The sequence below is a fragment of the Aureobasidium melanogenum genome, assembly GCF_000721775.1.
Source record: "Aureobasidium melanogenum CBS 110374 unplaced genomic scaffold scaffold_18, whole genome shotgun sequence".
NCBI classification, from domain to species: domain Eukaryota; kingdom Fungi; phylum Ascomycota; class Dothideomycetes; order Dothideales; family Saccotheciaceae; genus Aureobasidium; species Aureobasidium melanogenum.
In genome coordinates this window covers 344,237-359,268 of record NW_024470070.1, presented here as the reverse complement: position 1 = coordinate 359,268, position 15,032 = coordinate 344,237, and the positions used below count along the sequence as shown (strand labels likewise).

The window sequence follows — 15,032 nt, the reverse complement described above, 5'->3', positions numbered from 1 at the left end:
CTCGCCATACAGGTCGCCAAGTTGCCGCCATAACGCTGGCTCGGAGGAAGGCGAGCATAACGCCGATATACCATGGGCTCGCATGACCAACACTCGGAAGAGGAGGTCAAGTCGACAAGCTCTGACAACCACTCAATACATTCTATCCCGGTACCGGATCAACCAGAAGTCGAGTCGATCTCTGCTCCATTGCCCACAACAGACGGCATACACTCTCTACCTAACCCGGACCATGAAGATGCATCATCAACAGAGAAACAGGCTACGGACTCGATAGCCAGCCAGGACCCAGATCCAATATTCGTACCCAAGAGCCAACGGAGAGGACTACTAGCCCGCGTAACTATCCTTGCCGAAGTCGAGAACCCAAAACACTATGCCCGTCGGACGAAATGGCTCATCACCTTTGTCGTTGCTGTGGCAGGTGCGGCTGCTCCTATGGGTAGCGCCATCATCCTACCCGGTCTGTCCCAAATCGACCGCGAGTTCCATTCCTCTTCTACTGTCACTAATCTCTCGGTTGCTTTGTACATGTTGAGCATGTCCATCTTTCCACTTTGGTGGTCCAGTTTCTCCGAGACCCTGGGACGTAGGACTATCTATCTCATCTCTTTCTTCGTCTTCCTGGTCTTCAACATTTTGAGTGCTGTCAGTGTCAACATTGCCATGTTCATTGTCATGCGTGTGCTCTCTGGAGGTGCTGCTGCCTCGGTGCAAGCGGTGGGAGCTGGGACTATCTCAGACATTTGGGACGTCAGAGAACGTGGCAATGCCATGTCCATATTCTATCTAGGTCCCTTGTGTGGTCCTCTTTTAGCCCCCATCATTGGAGGAGCCTTGACACAAGGACTTGGCTGGCGTAGCTGCATGTGGTTCACCACAATATACGGTGGACTTCTCTGGTTCTTCATCCTCTTCTTCCTACCAGAGACGCTGAAGGACACAGTTCCCCCTTCCGTTATTGCCGATGCCTCGGAAAAGGACACCAACACCGACACAAGACCAACCCTATCACGCACGAGCACACGTCAAAGTGTGGCACTAAAGTCAAAACGCTATGCAAGCATCCTACATCGATGGTTCGTGGAGCCTTTGACCATCGTCCTCAACCTACGCATCCCCGCCGTGGCCTTGGTCGTCTACTACGCCAGTATAACCTTCGGCTCTCTCTACGTCCTCAACATCTCCGTTCAACAAACCTTTGGCGAGGAACCCTACAACTTTTCCATCATTATCGTCGGTCTTTTGTATATTCCGAACTCGCTAGGCTATTTCCTGGCTTCTGTGTTTGGAGGCAGATGGGTAGACAAAATCATGGCTCGCGAAGCCAAAAAAGCAAATCGTTATGATGAACACGGTCATCTTATCTATCGTCCTGAAGATCGCCTGCAGGAGAATGCCTGGTTGGCCGCTGTTATTTTTCCTTGTGCCCTGATTTGGTACGGCTGGACTGCTGATAAACACGTCATCTGGATTGTGCCAATGATAGCAAACTTCTTCTTTGGCGTGGGAAGTATGCTGATTTTTGCTGTCGTTACAACCATGCTTACGGAGTTCATGCCCAAGAAAGCAAGTCATGGTATTGCGCTAAACAACTTTGTACGCAACATCTTTTCTTGCGTGGGTTCTTTGGTTGCTAGTCCATTGATCAACTGGTGTGGAGATGGCTGGTTGTTTACATTTATTGGCATTTGGTGTTTGGTTTCTGGCATACTAGTGCTCTGGAGTATGAAGAGATTTGGCGAGGGGTGGAGGGTTAAAGCTGCCGAGTTGATGGTTTGATACCACACTTCTACGGTTGGATTTGCTTTTATGTGTCTGCGATCTTTTAGCGATGCTTTTGCTGGAGTACGGGAAAGAAAATTACGGGCTATACCTTGTAGATAGAACGAACCATGTCGACTGCTGTTTATACGTTTCTTCTTGCCTGCCCAACTCACCCAATGTCAACGGGCACACAACGGATCGAACACAAGCACATCGCCACAACCATGAAGTCAAGCAGAGTAGAAGAAAAACGATGGAGTGCCACGCTCGATTCAAAATATGCTCTATGCTCTCCAACCAGAAAGGCAGCCATATACACTGACTCTAACAAAAATGCCACAAACGCATCTAATCATCAAACGAAATCTTCTTACCAGCACCCTCGACAATAGCAGCAGAAGCTCTTGGTGCATTCGCCAATGCATTGCCCGGTCTAATCTTTCTGGCATCAAACTTCTTTCTGCGGGCCTCTTGTCTGGCGTCTGCATCTCCCTTGGGTCTGGATCTCTTTTGAGGTCTCTCTTGTGCTGCTCCGTCGACTTCGGCAATGGGTGCTGCATCTGAGGGGTGTGACTCTGTAGCTGGTCTCTCCTTACCGAAACGCTTCTTGTAGCGTGTACTGGCGTCTTCTGCGAATTCGCAACGCAGAGGGCGGCCGTGCAGGCGGTTGATGAACCATTTGCGCTTGTTCTGCTTCTTTGGCTTTTTCGTCTTTTTGGTGTTTTTCTCCTTCTTGTCTGCAGCGGCATCCTCGGCTTCGCTGTCAGAATCTGATCCTGAATTATCGGCCTTCTTGTCTTCTGGTTCCTCCTCTTCCTCCTCTTCTTCCTCCTCGTCATCGCTGGCTTCGTCGAATTTCCAGATGAAGCCTCGGACGGCTGATTCTGCGGCTTCGAGCTCGGCGAAACGGATCCAGGCGTATCCCTTGCACTTTCCGCTGTCCTGGAAGGTTGCCATGAAGACATCTTCTAATTCGCCGGCTTGAGCAAAGTGGGTCTCGAGATCCTCTCTGGTGACATCGAAATTGAGGTTTCCGACAAAGACACGCTTGCTGGGTGGCATGACGGGCTTGCCGTTGGGACCGATCTTGTTGGGAGCTGCACCTCCTGCTGCTGCGGCAGCTTCGCTCGAGTCTGCGTTGCCAGCAAGGGCGTTTACGGTAGCGGTTGCTTGGGCGGGACGGCCTTCGAAACTCTTTGCGTTCTTGATGAGGACTTTGCGGCCGCTGACGAGGGTCTCGGACATGGCGATGGCTTTGTTGAGGGACTCTTCGGATGCAAAATCGACGTAGGCGAAACCCTTGTTGGAGGGCTTGGTGCGGCCAGGCTGGGGAGGACCCTGAGGAACAGGCATATTCACACGAGTAATCTCAGCCTCAGGAATCTGAGCCTGACGAGTGAGGAAAACACGTAACATATCCTTGTCGACAGCGAAAGCCAGGTTTCCGATCCAGATGCCGTAATCACTGCGCTTTTTCTCTCCTTCTGCGGCGGTGGTAGCGGTAGCAGCAGCGACGCCTTCGGGGTTCTCCTTTGCTCTTTTTGCGGCCTTTTTGGCCTCACGCATGGCCTTCTTGGACGGCGGCTCGGGAGCGTTGACATCGACTTCGATTTCATCTTCGGGCAGGACGCGCTTGCGCTTCTTTGTCTTTTCGACCTTGGTGACCTTGGGCTCTTCGGCATCCGAGGAGGCGTTTGAGCTTGCGCTCGGGCTGGGATCGCGTGTCTTGCCCATCGTTTGTTTTGCGTGTCGTTGTGTTGAGTTGAATAGAGTGAGACTTCAACTTTGGGAACTCTTTTTTTTTTCTTGCTAAGGGATTATTTTAGCACTTAATCTGGGGTTGAAAGCGTGGGGTAGCGCCAAGAGACGTTCGCTGGTCGGAGGTCGGGAGCGAGCGCCGCATGATTGAGGTCGTCATGCAGCAGCGCGACTGCTCCAACAAGAGCGAGAGAGCAAGAGACGACCAAACGAACGCTCCTTCCCTTGTTGCCTGTTTCCCAGCAAAGTCACACACGAAGCCGCAAACATGTCGGATCAATCCTACGACAACATCCCCAGCGCTGCCTCGGTAACCTCTGACGAGCTCGACTCTCTACCCTCCACCTCGGCCAGCACAACCTCCATCTCGCCCTCGGAAGAAGAATGGCAGTCTGATGCCGAAAGAGAGTGGAAGGAGTCATTACAGCAGCTTGAACTGCTTCTCACAATGGTCCTTGTGCCCTACTTGGGCAAGTACTTTGGCCGTAAAGCTGCTTATTGGGGTGAGTGTTGAGAGACTCCAGAACGTCCAAAGGAGCGACGATTGTTGACATGCAACCAACTACAGGATGGACCAAATACATGGAATGGAAATACCCCGTGCATATCGAAGTCACGAATGCGGGACTCTTCAAAGGCATCGGTGCTGTCGAGGCCGCTGCCTCTCTGTGAGGAACATTCGAGGAAGAGATACGCTACAAATGACACCAGCCCGACGCCTCAACGGTCCTCGCTCTGAGCCCATGACGCGGTTCCTGAGGACATCTCACTTGAGCTCGGGCATAGCGGCCACGCCTGTCGAAACAATGCGAACAGGCGAAGCAGCCTCCCAACCATCAATAGCAAAAGACCAGATATGACTATTGCCAGCGCCTGGAGCTGCTGTGCATATGGCTTATATGTCGGCAACAGAAGGAGTGGAAAAGATAGGTCTCTTGACAGAAAGAGCCATCCATATATAGCCAGATCAAGATGTGCTGGTGGCATAAGCATACAAGGGCACCAAGATACCCTAACAAGAAGATATCAACTTCACGAAATTATCAGAATCGATCCCCTATAAACATGTTTCACGTGTATGATTCCATCCCGGTACCATGACTTTGATCAGCTGTCGAACAATGAATCGAAGAGCTTCTTGGCTATACGAGCATGACGCTGACTTGTCTGGTTTAAACAAGGGGCTGGCTGTGTCGAGACAAGGATTGTTCAGATATGAGACATTCATGGTTAGACATTCAAGCAGGAAGCGTTGGTGATCAATCTGCATTTAGCAAAGACTCTATCTAGAGAGTGAAGTGTAATAACGTCTCTTTCCCGCCACTTGTAACCAAGAACATGCGAAAGAAAACCAGAATATTGATAAACGCCAGATTACTTTTCCTCCCAAGCATCTTCCATCACCACATCTTCGTCTTCCTTTTCCCCTTCATCATCATCGTGTAAACAATTACTCAAGAACAAAAACGCTATCACAAATAAAACAAATTGTTTATCGAGCTCACCCTCGTCGTGCTAAGCAGCCGACAACACAGCTCTAGGAACAGACAAAGAAGAGCAGAGTCTATCGTTGCTTCCACAAGATGTTGTGCGTGTCGGCATGGTTTGCACGAATGCACCAGCCGCGGCCTCCCATGCTGCACAGACCTGGGCCACCAAAATGGCAGCCGCAACCCTTGTTTCCTCGAGACCAAGGTCTGCAGAGGTTGTAGCAGCAAGGATCTGTCCAGGCGATCGCTTGTGACGGTGACGTAGAGGCTGTACAGTCATGGCTGCTGCTTGAAGTGCTGCAGTTTGACTGTTGGCGAGAACGTTTGCACCACTACTGGAGCTGCTGGCTACAGCACTCAGGTGGCCATGTGTCATTCTTGCGCCAGACTTGAGGGGTAGTCGTCGAGCCTGCTCGCGTTGAGGCTGCGAGTTCTCTTCGACTTCTTCCTCAAGATCGACCCTGGCCTTTTCGGCCGAGGTCAGCTTCTTGGTGTCTTCGTCGTGGGCGGTCGTGTGGACGGGTGCCGATGGTGTGCTGGCTGCGGTAGATAGTCCGCCATGTAGGTCTGGACTGGCAGCCTGAGATCGTAGTCGTGGACTAGCAGGAACGGTGTGAAGTACACTCGTTGATGATGATGCACTTGTCGAGTCGGCTGACAAGCTAGATGGTCGGGCTGCTGATGGTGTTTCTCCAGTAGCAGCAATGTTTTCGTGTTCCACACTTTCAGCAGCGGTGGGCTGTTTGTTCATCGCACTATTGAGTACGTGACTGCTTGCTTTAGCAATTGCGCCAGGTAGCTGGGCAGATGCACTGAGCGAGCTGGGTGAGAGTCCTGCAGATGATGCAGCAAGTACGAGCGTCCTTGTTGAACCCTGTAGTCCGTCTTGGGTAGATGCAGCTGCTGAAACGTTAGCAGAGTTCTCAAGAAAAAGTTGAGCTTGGAGCTGTGTTTACCTGTGCTTCGAGTGCTGCTTGAGTTCCCGATATATCGGTCTCCCGCCATTGTCGTGGGAGACGTTGCATTGTTTTCGGTCAGTACGAAGTGTTGTCCTGCACCATTTTGACCATTGTTTGTTTGTTGTGAGTTTACTTGGTCGAGTCCACCGATGAGTCCCTTGCTAGCAATGCTAGCAATGCCATCACTAGGACCTCGCCTAATTCGTGGTGCTTCAGTGCGACAAACACTTTCGCTTAGGCCATAGACCTGTGGAACGAACTGTGGTAGCATCTTGTCGCTGCCACAGGAAATGGCCGAGCCGCCAAGAGAGAAAGAAGATTGAGTGCCGGTAAGAGTTGCCAGAGGAGAGTGTACATTACGCGATTGAGCAGGCGACACCATGTCGCCTGGACTTGAGAGACCCATAAAGGCAGATTGTTCTTTGCCGTCGAGGCCGTCGGCGGTGGAGAAGGCTGTACGAGAGAAGTCTGAGAACGTACGCCACGTTCGGGTTGGCGTTTGCGTCGTAGTTGGTAGTTCTGAGGCCCGTAATTGTTCGGCCGGCTCGTGTATCAGTTCTACTTGCGGTGTCGGCTGCGGCGAAAGGAGGCCACTTGAGGCAGGGAACAGTGCTTGTTGTCGGGATGGAGAGGATGGTGATGCTTGGCCGAGTAGAGGAGTGTCAATAAGAGTCCAGTCAGCAGTATCACTCCAAGGCCAGGTAGTTTGTTGGGGAACTTGAGCAATTGTAGCAGTGTCGAAGATGAAGTCATCAGTGACGGGAAGCTCGCTGAACATGTTCTGATTAAGGAACATGAAGGGGTCTTCGTCGACGATAGAAGGTTCTGCAGGCTGGAAGATGGCCTTCTCAATTTGCTCAACACATGCCAAGTTGATGTTCGATGCTGTTGTTCTCGGCTTCGTGACCTTGGATGAGCGAAGCTTCTCCATTTCAGGTTGATTGTGAGAGCACTTTCGCTTACGCTTGCTGCACGAGTCGCATGCTTTGACGATACGGCGCTTGCGGTACTCTTGCTTTTCGGCCTCGGTCATCTTCCTGCGTACACGGGTCTTAGGTTGAGAGGTCGATGACAAGCTGAAGACACCGGTCATCTCTTCGAGTCCAGGCTTAGCTTTTTGGGTGGTGCTAGGTTGGGAAGAAGAGTTTTGACGGCTCATTGTGGGAGCGTGGGACGAGGACATTGATGCAGGAGTAGCCATGTTGAAGAGATCGGGGCTGCTGAGAGTAGAGGTAGTAGAGTCCATGGAAGGCCGCCAAGGGGATTCGGTGGGGATATCGCAAGACAGGTCGGCGTCCAGGGGAATGACAGGAGTTGTCATTTGAGATTGTTCTTCATTAAGCTCCTGCTTGAGAAAGTCGATGACTGCATTTCTCATGCGGTCCGAGTGGGTCTTGACGTGAGGGAAGGCGGTCTTCAGAGCGAAGAAGAGTTCATCGGAACCTTTGGGAGGGCAGAACTCGAGAGCGGTAGGATCGGCTTGCTCGCTCGAGCGGTAGATGAAGTATCCAACCATGGGTATTTGAGTAGACATATCCATTGTTAAGGATGAGTATGGATTTTGAATGAAGTTTGAAAGTGAGGAAATTTTGATTTCTCTGAGTAGAGATGAAATGAGTTGAGAGATACTCGCGGTCTGCGGATGATACAGTGACTATCAAGGCAGCGGTTTTGCGGTAGGTCGCTTCTATTGACAAGACCACACCGTGAGTTTACGGGTGGTGAGCGAAGACTGTCGAAAAGAATGATAGGAAACAAAAGACCAAGAAACTCGAGTCTGGACACGAGCTGGGTAAATACCGTCAGATGAAGTGCTCCCGGTCGAGTCACCGAAGAGGAGCTAAGCCTTCATCTCCTTCCTTCGAGTACAGAATTGGCCAATCAAAAGCATTCCATCGCGGTGTCCCCAAACAGGAATGGTCTATTCAAGGATGTGGGGGTCAAAACACGGCCACCCCCAGCACGCCAGGCCCCCTGACTAGGGACAACTTTGCTGCTCAGAGTGCCCAGGCTACTGGGGGCGCCCTTACGAGTTTGAGAAGTAATCGTATCCAAGTGTGGGGTGCCGCTGGGCTGACTCACAATTGGAAAGGAGCCAATTGAAGTCGTTGCTGTATACTGCTTGTCCGGAGGTGCCGACGTGTAATCTGAATAGACTGCGCCTTGCGAAATCAGACGATGCCAGAAGGATTCGCAGATGACCTTTTGTGTCTGCAGTTGCTATCTTACTGGCGTAAGCGATGTTGAATTTGCACCAATCGGCCGTAATGCGACAACCCGAGCATTGGCGGAGCTTGTTGCGCATAGCGAGGACACGAAGCTTTCAGAGTTACAGTCTCTCAGACCTACGAACAAGGGTAGCACATTCATCGAGGTACGAGTCTCAGGTGGTGAAGATGCCTTGCGGCCAAGGACTGTAACCGCCGACGCTGATGGCAGCGCTTGCGGCAGCGGGGCACTGCTCCAATAGCATCGCACAGCGACCTGCAAGCGTACTCATAAGGCTACGAGGTAAGCAGCATTTAATAGTCCGAGACGGCCGCCATGCTGCGACCTTGACGTAGGTTTCTCTTTCTGTTCTCACCTCTCTTCTTTGAGTGTTGTTTGTTGCAATTGTCTTAGTATTGCATTCGTGTCGTGAATTGGAAACTGGATCGAGAAGGCACACACAGAAGAAGACAAAATCGTTCTTGCCTGAGTCGATCAGGCTTCTTTCAATCATGTCGAACAATCAAGCTCAATACTTCCCTCGTAAGCAACCATCTATACAAGAGACAGGATGACTATCGCTAACGACAAGATCCTAGCTCCTCCTCAAGGTATATCCATCCATCAATTGCTAACGATACAATCTGACACAACCGTTTGCAGAGCAGCAGAGCTATTTCGCTCCCCCTACATCAGATACTCCTCCAACCAACAACCAGCACTATCCACCTCCACCAGCCTCCGACCAACACAACAGCGTAGGGAACACCTCTTACTCACCGGCTCCCCAACCTCAGCCATCACCACAACAGCACTTTACTCCCCCACCAGACACGGCCCGCTTCTCGTACAAAGCTGCTCCAGAGCCTATTCAGACTCAATTTGTATCTCCTCCGGCATCACCACCTCCACCTGCTGGCAACGTAGGTGCGCACGAGTACGAGCCAAGCCCTGTCTCACCTCAGCAACAATCCCTGCCTTACTATCCTGGCCCTCCTCAGAACATTCAGTCCTCTCACGAAAAAGCAAAAGAGCCTGTTAGACCACCGCTGAATACTTCGCTGACATCCAACCTGCCCGGCGGTGCACCCCCACAGACGCACTTTGTTGGCGCAGGTGCGACTGTCGACGATGTCGGCACTTTCAATGGTGGAAGCTACAGAATCAGCCACAGAGACACGAATACCATTCTCACACTCCAGCTTGCTATAGGCTGTCCTCTGACCGTCAAACCAGGAGCTATGATTGCCATGTCCCCGACCATAACCTTGCAAGGCACGATTAAGTTCTCCTTCAAGAAGTTGGTTGCCGGTGGTCATATGGCTCAATCTACGTACACTGGTCCTGGCGAGCTTCTCCTCGCACCTGCTTCTCTTGGTGATATCACCAATATCAGACTTACGGGAGAAGAGACCTGGAACGTAGGCAAAGATGCCTTCTTAGCTTGTACTCAGGGTAGGTATGCATCGACTCCTGAACGAATAATCTCTCACTGAAATCAATCATAGGTGTGGTGAAGGATTACAAGGCTCAAGGACTCAGCAAAGCAATGTTTTCAGGCGAAGGCTTCTTTGTCTACAAAGTGTCCGGCGTCGGAATCCTTTGGGTTAGCAGCTTGGGTGCCATCATTCGAAAAGATGTGAGTTTGTCTTTCCTCCAGTTAGGTTTCAATGCTGACACAGAGTAGCTTCAACCAGGCGAAAAGTACATCATCGACAACGGCCACCTGGTTGCATGGAATGCCAAATACGTCCTAGAACGTATCGCCAGTGGTGGGATAATTTCCAATCTGAGCGCCAGCGAGGGCCTAGTGTGCAAGTTTACAGGTCCAGGGTACGTCTCTTCTTGTCTTGCATGTTTAATCGCATTGTTGACTCTGTCTAGTACCATTTTCATGCAAACTCGCAACCCAGTGGAGTTCGCGACCTGGCTGGCGACAGAGGGCAGGGTCAAGGGATAGGGTCCTCGTAATTGGGCGTTCTTTGGAAAGTGCTCGGTGTATACGTCTCTGGCGACGGTCAAGGCAGGCCTTGTAGGGAAATTCTTCCTTTTATGAGTTCCCTGCGTAGAGCTTGGGTTGGAGTCGAGGCTTTGCTTTTGGGGCCACCCTGGCTTTGACTTACCTAGTCACCCACGACCTTGCCTCGATTAGTATCCACAATTGATACCTCTTCACTTGTCCCCATTTGTGCTCTGAACCTCATTGATCATACCGAATTCGTTCTGGTTTTGTGTTGGGCGAAGGTATCTAGAACGTCATGCTCAGGTCGAATTTGAGCTTCATCCTTACGATCTCACAACCACTGTCAGTTCAAAGTCTGGTGATTGGAACAGTGGCTCCAACCCACACTAGATTTGGTCATTAATGTGTCGATGACAAGCACAAAAGGTAAATAACCATACTCCATGTGTTACCGAGCACTGCAACCATGAATCGGTCGGACAAACAGAGGACTATATCAAGACCAGGGTGATGACCACGGACACCAATCTACACCGTTTCCGAGATCCAACGGCTTTTTCCCATGTTCGACAAGATTAGGCCGTGTTCGCTTCCGCGTCGTTAGTAAGTTGATCAGGTGGCTAACGGCCACCGTAGCTGCTACCGAGCGAGGTGTTTGCTTCCGAGAGCCGGTATCATCTAGAAACCGAGGGCGGGTCAGCTTTTCGTAGAAACAAGGTTTTTTAGCGTATTCCTTACTAAAAAGGGCGATCTTAGCGTCGTTAGGGAAAAGCTAGTCCCGACTAGCATTTTAAGGGGGTATTCTTATTAGGACTTAAGCATATAAGATGTTTAGAAGCCTTATAATTAATTACTAATAGATAATAGTATCGATGACGACATATAGAGGCTTACCCTAAGGTAGCTAATAGTATATATAGTAATTAGTAACTTATTAGCAAATAGGAGTAAGGGTATTAGAATAGTATTTATAGAAAAGGATAAGAGGAAGAGGTTAGTTAGAGAGCTTTATAAAGCTAAGTCTAATATTTATATATATTAGTTTACTTATCTTAAGAAGAAAGTCTTTAAAGCCTTACTAACTTAGCTTATTAATAAGGGATACCTTAGAGATAGCTAGTTAGTAACTATAGTAGAGAAGTTAGTAATCTTTCTTTATATAGTATTAACTAGATATAGTTATTAAAGCTTATAAGAGAAATTCTACTACTTAATAGTAACTATCTTAAAGGTAATATATTAAGTCCTAATAGGCCTTTTTTAGCTATACCTTAAAGTTATCTAAATACTAGATAAGACTACTTCTATTTCTAATTAGATAGTACTAAACCCTAAGTTTTTAAAGTACTTTAAGGACTATATTAGGGCGATAGATAGGAGCTATATGCCTATCTATATTAAGGGTAAGGAAATAGAGGTATACTATAACTATAAAGGTATAACTAGTTAGAATATCCTTACTACCTATAACTTCGATAGTTAGTTTATCTATATTTATATAGGATAGAAAGGAAGTATATATAATATAAGGGTACTAGATAAAGCTAAAATTAAGGGTTTTAGGGTACTTAAAGGGTACTATTACCTTACTAATACTAGGTATTTAAACTCTAAGATAACTCTTATTTCTTATAGAGGGACATACTATTATCTAAAGGAGTAGAAATCTATTAATAAGAGGCTAGTAACAAAGAAAAAGCTATTTAACTTATAATATTTCTCTCTATATAACTATATTAAAAGGGCCTTTAGAGTACTTAAAGCGCACTAGTAAGTCTTTTAAAAGAGACCTTAGTACTTATTAAAGTTCTAGAAGGAATTAGTATATATGCTTACTATAGTTAATAACTTTATCTAGCAGTATAGATAGGACGAGATTTACTTTACTAATATAGAACTTAAGGTAGTTTCTAGTAAGAATAACTATAGTACTAATAGGTATATTAAAAAGGAGAGATTAGTAATAGTAATAGTAAGAAAGAGAAAGAAGATAGCTAATACGATATAGAAGGATTATTAAAGGTATTTAAGTAGTATAGAGGTATAGAAGTTAACTAAATTAAGCAAGTTAAGTATATAGGACTTAGTTAAATTTAGCTTACATAGTTACTTTAATAATAACTAAATTTAACTAAGTCCTTACTCTTTTACTTCCTTCTACCTCTTTAAACTATCTATATTAATTTACTATACCTCTATAAGCTATATATTAAGTAGTACCTTCTAGTGCATATCTAGCAATATTATAAAGATAATAGTATTATTAGTTTTCTAAAGAAAGGTTATAATATATACCTAAGTTACTATATTAAACTTAGAGGTATACCTTTTATTAAATACTACTATTATAGCTCTTACTAGATCTCTCCTCTCTACTAACTATACTATTAGTATATTATTTCTATACTTAAGTTTCTCTTTTAATCTAGATACTTTCCTCTTATTTTAATACTAAAATTTATGCCTACTAGAGATAGTAGGACTATTACTCTACTACTTATATATACTTAGATTATTAGTTAATATTAAAGACTTATTAGGTTTATTACTTTATACTTCGGCTAGGGTTACTTAGATACCTTCTACTTATATACTAGTAGTAGCCTTCTCTTACTAGAGCTTATATATACTATCCTAATAAGGTAATAGCTTAGTCTTAAAGTACCTTATAGTAATATACTTCTTAAAGTATGCCCTTATAACTACCTTATTATTCTTTAGTAACCTATTATCTAGATCGATAGTCTATCTAGATATAGCTATTATCGCTACCTATACCTTCTATAACCTCTTTAATCTATCTATTTTAGTCCGGACCCTCTTTATATTAACTAAGACTTAGTTAGAGGGGGGTATAAAGCGCTTAATATGCATAATAGTTAGTAGAAAGGCCTCCTCTTTCTATCTATTACCTACTTACTTACCCCTTCCCTATTAGTATATAAGAGTATCGATTAATGCCTTCTCTATAGGCTCGGTCTAGTTAAGACGGCTACTACCCTCTTCCTTCTCTAGCATTTACGATAAGTCCCTATCTAATATCTATAATAGTATTAAAGCCTCTTTTTATAATAGCGACAGCGATAGCGGCTATAGTAATGGCGAGTTAGAGGGCACTAGTAACTACTTAATAGAGTGCTATAGTATAGTTAAGGGTTAGCAAATAGAGGTAGTAGGTAGTCCTATTAACATTTTCGAGGTATTATTGACTTTAGTTTTCTAACATTTCATTTTACTATGGTACCCCCACATAAATCGAGAAGCTGACAAGAATCACGTGCACATAGAGCTCAGAGCTGGCCCAGCGGAAGCGAACAACCTCCTTAGTAGCAACTAGCTTGCTAGTCGGTTCCTTCCGCGCTACCCGAAGCCACTTGATAACAGGCCTCGTTAGGAAGCGAACACGGCCTTAGCTAGGTAAAACACAGTGGTTATATTTGATGGTATCTACAGCATATCACGCACGTTCATACTACATAAGTGGACTTAGGAACGGAAACAACAACTTCAATTTCATGAACGTGAACATATATGGAAGACTACGGAGACAATCTTCGCAAGCCATTCCATCCATCCTATTTGATCAACTTGAAAATCTGCTCAGCAACAACTTCATGCATTCTAAACGTCGGATGTAAAGAATTCAACCAAAGATACTTGTCCACCGAGATCCCGCAAACAGGATCAAATGAAGTAGGCGTGGAAGTTCCATTCTCATATGCCGTGCAATACGCGGTCGTGTTCTGATACGGACAGGTTTGCGGGTAAGCGCAGGGATGATCGATGACGCGAGAAAAGACTTTGTTGGTGTCAAAGACGAAGGAGGTCGTGTCTTTGTACTTCCGGGTCAGGGTATTTGAGAGGGAGAGTAGGCGGTTGTTCCAATCTGCTATATCTGCGGCTTCGATGGATTGAGCGGCTGGGCCAGCTGCTTGGGTCAATGGCGAGCGGTCGATTGGCGGCACATTCAAGAAGAGGAAGTTACGGGCACCACTAGTGTAGATTTTGTCTACGAGGCCTGAGAGCTCGCTGAAGATTGTAGATAGCAGAGTTGCGTTTTGAGCGGCGTAGCTGTTGCCTATATCGTTAATGCCGATGAAAATGGCAAAGAGAGTATCGCCAGAACTCCATGGGACGGGAGAGAAGTGAGAAGCATAGATCGGCAGATACTCAGAATCGAATTGTTCTTTCACGGACAATACAGTGGGTGAATAGGGTGCAACAAGAGCCGAGTCAACAGTTGCCCCGCCGTATGCTAGATTGACAGTTTCGATGAATGACTTGTTGTATGTTGTTGTCAGATAGTCGATCCAATTGGGTCCATTAGAAGAAGTGTGTCCTCTACACCTTTGTTCAGTATGTCTGAGACGGTGCTCCTCTTAAAAGCGCGCTTACGGATATGTTGGATTGCCAAGGGGATGACCAGGTCCTGGCTGCGAAAGAGAGACGTTGAAAGCAGTTGTCGTGTACGAATCACCACTTGTAGGGTGGTCAGCCAGTAAGTAGGACAGATGCTACAGATATCTTACAAGGCGAAGATATGCTTGATTTGAGCCCAACCAGGGTAGTGTGCCTTTTCCCGCTGGTGATTTGGTAGAGCATTGGCTACATTCGACAAACCTGATGCTGCAATGGCAATCGCGAGAGTTGGCTTCCAGACCATGGTTGCTGTTTAGGTGTGATAAAAGAGGTCAAGGATCGAAATGACAGAGTAAGGAAGGCAGAGTGGATTAAATACTTTTTGCTGGCCGCAGCGGTTGTGCGTACTGGCCGGAGATGCGCGTGCAAAGATGCCTTGGGCTTTATCCGCACCAACATGCGAAGCACCAAGAAAAACCAAAGGAGCGGGAGCCTTCTCCTCCGTGCTGTATGTAGTATAGGTCGTGG

The 15,032-nt window shown here is 47.1% G+C and overlaps 6 protein-coding genes across 6 annotated transcripts; 3 read left to right on the top strand and 3 right to left on the bottom strand.

The window, feature by feature from the left end:
- Positions 1–72: 72 nt before the first annotated feature.
- On the top strand, positions 73–1,782 carry M437DRAFT_53698 (MFS general substrate transporter; the record flags this gene model as incomplete). Its single annotated transcript, XM_041022572.1, has 1 exon — positions 73–1,782. The coding sequence occupies one exon, from the start codon at positions 73–75 to the stop codon at positions 1,780–1,782; it is 1,710 nt and encodes a 569-aa protein (XP_040877802.1).
- A 339-nt stretch (positions 1,783–2,121) lies between these two features.
- Positions 2,122–3,411, bottom strand: M437DRAFT_27129 (uncharacterized protein; the record flags this gene model as incomplete). The annotated part of the gene is made up of 1 exon (XM_041019110.1): positions 2,122–3,411. A coding segment is annotated over one exon (1,290 nt), but the record flags the coding sequence as incomplete, so codon positions are not given.
- A 382-nt stretch (positions 3,412–3,793) lies between these two features.
- Positions 3,794–4,197, top strand: M437DRAFT_77135 (uncharacterized protein; the record flags this gene model as incomplete). The annotated part of the gene is made up of 2 exons (XM_041026747.1): positions 3,794–4,028; positions 4,094–4,197. 2 exons carry the CDS (start codon positions 3,794–3,796, stop codon positions 4,195–4,197), a joined length of 339 nt encoding a protein of 112 aa, XP_040877800.1.
- An 843-nt stretch (positions 4,198–5,040) lies between these two features.
- M437DRAFT_53690 (uncharacterized protein) lies at positions 5,041–7,514 on the bottom strand (the record flags this gene model as incomplete). The annotated part of the gene is made up of 2 exons (XM_041022570.1): positions 5,041–5,915; positions 5,972–7,514. 2 exons carry the CDS (start codon positions 7,512–7,514, stop codon positions 5,041–5,043), a joined length of 2,418 nt encoding a protein of 805 aa, XP_040877799.1.
- Positions 7,515–9,243: 1,729 nt separating this feature from the next.
- Positions 9,244–10,142, top strand: M437DRAFT_53760 (DUF124-domain-containing protein; the record flags this gene model as incomplete). Its single annotated transcript, XM_041022585.1, has 4 exons — positions 9,244–9,637; positions 9,691–9,821; positions 9,870–10,015; positions 10,067–10,142. Coding segments are annotated over 4 exons (747 nt in total), but the record flags the coding sequence as incomplete, so codon positions are not given.
- A 3,578-nt stretch (positions 10,143–13,720) lies between these two features.
- On the bottom strand, positions 13,721–14,808 carry M437DRAFT_53588 (uncharacterized protein; the record flags this gene model as incomplete). Its single annotated transcript, XM_041022552.1, has 3 exons — positions 13,721–14,486; positions 14,541–14,624; positions 14,675–14,808. 3 exons carry the CDS (start codon positions 14,806–14,808, stop codon positions 13,721–13,723), a joined length of 984 nt encoding a protein of 327 aa, XP_040877797.1.
- Between the last annotated feature and the right edge of the window lie 224 nt (positions 14,809–15,032).